General features: G+C 49.7%; 1 protein-coding gene across 1 annotated transcript in view; it reads right to left on the reverse strand.

Annotated features, from left to right (window-relative positions):
* Window positions 1–7,418, reverse strand: part of SAMM50 (SAMM50 sorting and assembly machinery component) — a 33,229-nt gene extending 25,811 nt beyond the window's left edge. Inside the window, exons 1-3 of the mRNA XM_079936266.1 lie at window positions 7,254–7,418; window positions 2,252–2,362; window positions 723–824 (exon numbers count right to left, since the gene is read on the reverse strand). Of these exons, the coding sequence (XP_079792392.1) occupies window positions 723–824; window positions 2,252–2,362; window positions 7,254–7,274 (234 nt within the window). The 5' untranslated portion in view covers window positions 7,275–7,418. The remainder of the gene's footprint in view (window positions 1–722; window positions 825–2,251; window positions 2,363–7,253) is intronic.
* Window positions 7,419–7,862: the final 444 nt, after the last annotated feature.

Here is a 7,862-nt window from a genome sequence, read left to right on the forward strand (position 1 = left end):
GTGAAGTACTGATCCCTGAGAAGAGCGCCCCACTAAGACCAGACAAGTGAGCCGTTACTTGAGTAAAAAGATTACTTAGTAAAAAGTTACTTTAAGCTTAAAAAAAAAAATACAGTTTTTTAAAGTGGGAATGGCCGAACACTGCTGAAAGGTCAAGTGAAACGGGGACTGGGAGAAGGCAGCTGGGCGTGGCCTCAGGAGGCTGCTGGTGACTCTGCCCAGGCTGGGAGATGTGGTGCCGAGGGCAGAAGGACAGAAGGAAGCCATGGAGGAGAAGACGACAGTGCAACCCAGGAAAGACCCCAATGGATAAACAGAGTAAAGGCCCGAGGAGACGGCGAGGGTGGGTAACTACCAAGAGCCCACGCCCCCGGTCGCTGAGGGCCCTCAAGGGGAAGCACACTGAGTGCTAACGGGGTGCGGGAAGGGTCAACACCTACTGCCACCAGCTCTACGGCAGCGCTGGGACGGCTGTGAGGAACACAGAGAGGGGCCAGTCGTGGACGGGAGGACAGACACCTCTTCTCCGGGATAAGGGTGAAGGCAAACGCACGTCAGTATGTGGGAGGCTTCTGGGAACTGAGGGGGCTCAGCCCCCTTCAGCGTAGGCGACAAGGTCATCCGTGGAGGCTGGGGCGGGGTACTCAGTGTGTGAGCGCACAGAGCTTCATGGGATCTTCAGAAGGGAATGGACAAGAAGACCAAGCAGAGGGAATACTTGCCTCGATAAGGTTTTTAGCCTTAAAAACATCTCCAATTTCACACATGATGATGTCATCTTTAGTCCTTCCAAGCCCATCAAAATGAACGTGCTGGACGACCACCTAGACGTGACAAGGGGACGCAGATTACTGAGTACCAGACAGGGCAAGAGGTCAGGCATCGAGGCTAAAGACAAATGTCTGAAATTAGTTTCAAAGACTTTTTTTTTTTTAATTTAATGATCCACGCTTCGTAATTCCTCACCTTTTCAAAAAACTGGTCACTTGAACTGACTAGGTCTTTACTTCCTGTGAATGAGATCAACAAGGTCTCTGCAGCCAGGTGACCAAGGTCCAGGTCAGTCTTAAACCCAGGCAGGGTGCAGAGGTCCCCTACACATCCTTCCCCAAATGTTCCCCGAGCACTGGCCTCTGGATGACGCTGACCGTGACCTGGTGTAGTAACGGCATGTATTTTACCAGAGATCTTGTGTGGATTTCAATATAGCCTGATAAATGCTGGCTCAGAGCCTCTCACCTGTCTATAAATGCTCACTTCATTGAATAAAAATGCACTGATTACCTATGAACCAAGTATCATTCTGAACACTGAGAATATAGCAGTGAGCAAAACATAAAAATTCCTGCCTCTATGGAGGTTATATTCTAAAGGGGAGAGAAATAGGCAACATACACAGTACAGTAGATGGTAGTGAGCAACAGAGACAAATCAAGAAGGGATAATGGGCAGTGGTAGGGAAATGTATGACTTACAGGTGATCAGAATACTATACTAAGATCTTAAGCAAAGAATTAATGGGGGCTTCCCGAGTGGCGCAGTGCTTGAGAATCTGCCTGCTAATGCAGGGGACGTGGGTTCGAGCCCTGGTCTGGGAGGATCCCATGTGCCGCGGAGCAACTAGGCCTGTGAGCCACAACTACTGAGCCTGCACGTCTGGAGCCTGTGCTCCGCAACAAGAGAGGCCGCGATAGTGAGAGGCCCGCGCACCACGATGAAGAGTTAGCCCCCGCTTGCCACAACTAGAGAAAGCCCTCGCACAGAAACGAAAACCCAACACAGCAAAAATAAATTAATTAATTAATAAACTCCTACCCCCAACATCTAAAAAAAAAGAATTAATGAAAAATGTGCTTACATTTCTCCCACTGTATTTAATTTCAAAGGCAACCAAGTTTAGAAAAACTTTTATTCAAGACCCAAGGTCTGTTTTCTGGGAGCAGGGAACAAAGAATAAACTTAAGCATAATTTGAGTTTCTCTTTGAAATACTTTTGGGTTTTTTTTTTGTAACATAAATTCAAAAATGTGTTTGTTTACACTTGCCACGTAAATAATCACCAAGGAAAAACGATTCCTTTAAAACCAGAAACTATTTCTCCAAGTGTCCAGTCTTTCTGAAATGTAGTTGGCTGCAAACTCTCCTTTGATAAAGGTGTTGACTCAGGTTAATCCCTTTATGTTTCCCCAGCGGCTTGTGGAAGCCAGTGTTTCTAGTAACAACTCTATCCAGCCCTCAACAGGATACTCACATCCTTGTTCTCAAGAATCTCCTGTTTAGCTTCAGGTTCAACTTCAACAAATTCAGCTTCTTCTCCTAATGCTCCAAAATCAGGTCCACTGGCTGGAAGAGGCTCCAAACTCTGAAAGGGAGGGAAGAACCACAGATAAATGAACTTATATTAAAAAACAAAAGCTTGAGGGCCTCCCTGGTGGCGCAGTGGTTGAGAGTCTGCCTGCCGATGCAGGGGACGCAGGTTCGTGCCCCGGTCCGGGAGGATCCCACATGTCGCGGAGTGGCTGGGCCCGTGAGCCATGGCCGCTGGGCCTGTGTGTCCGGAGCCTGTGCTCTGCAGCGGGAGGGGCCGCAGCAGTGAGAGGCCCGCTTACCGCAAAAAAAAAAAAAAAAAAAAAAAAAGCTTGGGACTTCCCTGGTGGCACAGTGGTTAAGAATCTCCCTGCCAATGCAGGGGACACGAGTTTGAGCCCTGGTCCGGGAAGATCCCATATGCCGCGGAGCAACTAAGCCCGTGCACCACAACTACTGAGCCTGCGCTCTAGAGCCCACATGCCACAACTACTGAAGCCCGCGTGCCACAACTACTGAAGCCTGCGCTCTAGAGCCCATGCTCCGCAACAAGAGAAGCCACCGCAATGAGAAGCCCGCACGTCGCAACAAAGAGTAGCTCCCGCTCGCCTCAACTAGAGAAAGCCCGCGCGCAGCAATGCAGACCCAACACAGCCAAAAAAAAAAAAAGCTTTTAGTTTTGTCTTTAGACGGTGCCCCAGAAAACTCAGGACCGTGGTGCCCTCTGGGGCTGAAGGCAGCAGGGTGGGGGGCACACGGGCAGCATAAGTGGCTGTCGACACACAGGTGTTAGGCTGGCGCTGACCCCTCGCTGTCCAGAGTATTGCTAATTCATAAAGCAAAGACGAAAATTCATCAGCGAAAGGGTCAGGCACAAACCCACGATGGCTGTGCCATGAGCCGAGGACTATACCGCACCTAGTTCTGTACACTTGAGGCCCATCTGAAGACCAAAAAAAAAAAAATTTTTTTTTTGCTTTCCCGTCATAGAAAGTATCCTAATTTTTAAAATCAAAACTGGATACGTTCTAGGATAATTATATTAACCAGCCAAATTAGTAAAAAATATGTTTCTGGACTCATAATTCATTTTGGTTCAGAAAGTCTCACAAACTAAGGGGAACTGCATATGCTCATAAAACGGGCCAGCCAGAAAGCAGTCCCTTCCTTCAGTCTGAACTGACATTGTCTCAAAAGCATTCTAGCATCTTCTGAATAAGGATTCTATAATAATAATTATGGAGACATGATAATATAATAGTTCGTATAATAATGAACACATAACAGTGTGTATTTATTACATATATATGGGGATTGCCAGACACTCGTGGAAATGGATTCAGAAGGTCTAGTGTGGCACCAGGTGATGGGAGAAACAGGCAACTCTGGGGAAAACTATGGGAACTAGTATCCGGCTACTTCCTCACTCCACCAGTTCTCTACAGATAAGCACTTCTGAAGCGCACAGGAGCATCTGACATCTGCAGAATGAGGAGCAGTGGGGACTCGGGCCCCTCTCACCTTCTCCCTGGAATGTTCACGGCCTCTTGTCAGCACATCCTCCATCATGCCACTGGTCCTCCGGAAAGGTAATGGCCTGACAGCGCCATGTCCTCTCTCCCATCCTTGCCCTAAAAGACTCCGAGAGTCCTCAAAGGTGCCCTCAGGGGCACATGCAACTAGATTCCTTAGCAGGGCACGTGAGGACCTCCACCATGCGGCCCCCACCTGCTACTCCAGATTCAATCCCCACCACTCCCGACCCTTACCTTTGTGTCTGTGCACACCTGGTTCTCTCCGCCCAGGTTAACTACCTGCCTCCCCCGAAAGAGCTGAAAGAACCACCTGCAGTGCCATCTCCTCTGTGAGCCATCCCTGGCTTCTTCAGGGAGAATCAGTCCCTCCTTCACAAGACACCTCTTGGAGGAAATTTATGACCCTTACAGGTACTGCTTTTTCTTATTTTTATCTGCCCTGCTATATCAGAAATAATCAAATATTTATGGAATGGGTGAGTGAATGATTTTTTCTTTTGTTCTCACATTTCATAAACATCTGAGTGCCTACTGTCCCCTAAAGAGCAGGGAATGCAGCCGTGCATAAGACAGAACCAGTCCTTCCCTCGGTGGCAGAAGTGGATTATTTACAGAAGTAAAAAGGGAAGATAATGCTGGGCAAAGAAACAGAATTTATTGCACATAATTATCCTTTCATTTTTGTTGTGTAAATTTTTTTTTTTTTTTTTTGTGGTACGTGGACCTCTCACTGCTGTGGCCTCTCCCGTTGCGGAGCACAGGCTCCGGACGCGCAGGCTCAGCAGCCATGGCTCACGGGCCCAGCCGCTCCGCGGCATGTGGGATCTTCCCGGACCGGGGCACGATCCCGCGTCCCCTGCATCGGCAGGCGGACCCTCAACCACTGCGCCACCAGGGAAGTCCAGTGTGTAAATATTTTTAAAACGAGATCATTACTATATTTCTCAAAAATATGAACAAATTAAAACAGTAACTTTTTTTTTTTTTTTTTGCAGTACGCAGGCCTCTCACTGTCGTGGCCTCTCCCGTTGCAGAGCACAGGCTCCAGACGCACAGGCTCAGTGGCCATGGCTCACAGGCCCAGCCGCTCCACGGCATGTGGGATCTTCCCGGACCGGGGCACGAACCCGTGTCCCCTGCATCGGCAGGCGGACTCTCAACCACTGCGCCACCAGGGGAGCCCGATAGTAACTTTTTAATGCAACATTTCATGAATGTGCTTTCTGTATTTAATTTTATGTAGTGCAAAAAAGTATATTATAGATGCGCAGATTGTCTATGCAGAGCATATACTATGGTTAGGAATATACGCACGTATTCATTCTTCTGAATCTGAATGCTTGACAAAAAGACTTTGGGCATAAAGTCTATGCTAAAAAATTTCCATTACGGTTCCTAAAACCTCAAAAGCATGAAACACACCTCACCAAAGACATGCTAGACCCATCTGTATTCTTAAATCTGAAATTTAGCCTTTAATTCAAAAGGTGATGTCTTTACAGTTTCACCACTGCACCAAAGCCTGATGTCCTAAATGAACTGTTTCACTACTAGAGATTCATTCATTCTCCAAATACCCACCCACTATGTCACAAGCGCTTACAAGGTCCTCACGCTCACAGAATTTACATTCCAGTGTCCGGGTACGCATTTAGTGAAATGAATTAAAGTAAATATTTGGATCTAGCCTCTAACCTTTAAGCAGATCAATCTACTAGTGAGTCGACAAATTTTATCGAACGCCACGTGCCAGGCACTAGGCAAGGCAGTGGTAGCTGGAGAAATAGGACACGAAATAAATCTAATGAGTTATGAGCAGCATCCTTAGAGTGATATAGACTAGAGTCAGATAGAAAATACAAGAAAAAATAATAGGTATCAAGCGTAAATACTGTTTCAGAAAACTTTTGTTTCACATATGCATGAAGGTACCAGATAGCAAATATGGGATGTTTTCTTACTGTGAGTCCTGAGCAAAATTCAAACAACGCTGGCTAGTGAAATGTAAAGGCCAAATTAAAGAACTGAAATTATTTCTTGTCAATACATTCATCAAAGGAGCAGCAGTTTTAGTGTCAAAGGAGCTTAATAAAAGCAGAGACTTTTTTTTCCTGTACTCCTAGCACCTACAACAGTGCCAGGCACAGAGTTGACCATCGGTAGATATTAGCTGAATAAACGAATGAATGCTTACTCTGCGAAGATGCTACAAGGGATGCAAGGCAAGTAAAATGCAGCTCCTACCGTCATCTAGAAACTTAGACTTTAAAAGGATAAGTCAAAAATGCAGAGCTAAGACAGGGCGCCAGAGCAGAAATGTCAAGGAGGTTGGCAACACATCCCAAATGAGGAGAGATAAGGAGGTTCATATAGGAAGTGACTTGAACTGAGTTCTAAAAGATGGGACTATTTTGCCAGCTGAAGATGGGAGTGGGGGTGAGTGATGAGAGAGGAAGCTCCGCCCAACAGCACGGTCCAAAGAGTGTGTCGAAAGAGAAACGGTGTTTCATTTGCAGGAAGTATCCGGAAATGGAAGTTAAGTCCATTCCCGCACACCAGGCTGAGAAGTCTGTGCTAAACTCTTTTGGGAAACTCCTGACAACTTCTCAGCAGGGCAACTCAAACAATCAACGTCGTAGAAGAGACGTTGTGTTGAGGGCTGGGACTCAGGAGGTCTGAGTTTTAGCACATTCTGAGGCTCTAACGGTGTGACCTTGGACAAAGAGTCACTCTGTGGGTCTCAGTTAAGATTACGATAAAGAGCAGTTGGGCAGCTTGGGGGCCGCGCTAAGCACCCGAGCAAGTGCTTTACGTGTATTGTCTTTCAATTCTCCTAACAGCCCGGTGAGTACTATCACTGCCTCCGCTTTAAAAGGAGGTACGAAAGCTCAGCGAGGTTCCGTCTTTGCACGGTAACCAAGAGACACGAGGACTCCTAGCTGGGTCTGGGTTGGAAGACACTACTTCGTGCTCTAAGAGTCTAGCAAGACCCCAGGAGCGGCTAGGCGGGAGAGTTCGGAAAAGGTGACGGGTAAGGAACTAAGACGCCCGAAACCGCTAAGGACAGAAAGAACTTATTCCTCCGCTGTAGGACATCACGCAAAGCCCGAGAGTTCTTTCCGGGCCACTGCCTCGCTAAGTGACCTTGGGCAAGTCACGCCCCTCCTCTGAGTATCCGTTTTCTGCTCGAAAGCCTGCGGTACCTGCTGGCGGCATCTCTGCGGCCTCCTCCACCCGGCCCGCGGCGGCCCAGCGCTGGGGCGCTACAGGCGGAGATCCCCGGCCCCGTTCCGCACCGGCCTCGGAGCCCTGCAGTCCCCTCACCAGGGCAACCCTGGCCGCAGCCGCGACGGCGTCCCCCGCGGCGCCCACCCAGAGGTCACGCAGCCCGCGGGTCGCTGGGCCTCTTACCCTGGCGTGCACTGTCCCCATGGCTCCCCTTCTGGCCGCCGCCTCCCAGAGCTGCCCTGACCCGACGAAGGCTCGGCGGGTGAGGCAGAGAGCGAGTCCCCAGTGGCGGAGCTACCGGTTGGTGCAACACCCACAAGCCCCCGGACGCGGCTGACTGGGGGCGGCCATCATGTCCCGCCTTCGCCCCGCCTCCTGGCTCACGGTTCCTCCGCTCATTGGTCCTTAAGAATCTATGACCCGGATGTTCACGCCTACGCCGGGAAGCTCTGCGACTTGGAGACCGCCCGAGCGCCGAGCGTTCTGTGGCGCCCGGGAAGCTGCTGGCGCGTGGTGGGGGCCTTGCGTGAGGGTCCCGCTGGGAGTGCCGGAGCTGCCCTGGGGGAGACCAGACCAGCTGGTGGGCGCGCCGGGACTTCACTCACGTGTCTCCATTAACCCTCCTGGCACCTCGGCCCAATGGTGCAGCGCTTGTCCCCGCGCTCTGGCCGAGGCTCGGCACACGCGGCTGCAACAGTGGCCTCACCCGGCGTCTGGAGCAGCACAAATCCGGATCGGCGCCCTGCTCCTCTCCTGCTGGCCGCACGGAACTTTCAAGTCACTGAACCCCCA

This window comes from Stenella coeruleoalba (genome assembly GCF_951394435.1).
Source record: "Stenella coeruleoalba genome assembly, chromosome: 11".
In the NCBI taxonomy this organism is placed as follows: Eukaryota; Metazoa; Chordata; class Mammalia; order Artiodactyla; family Delphinidae; genus Stenella; species Stenella coeruleoalba.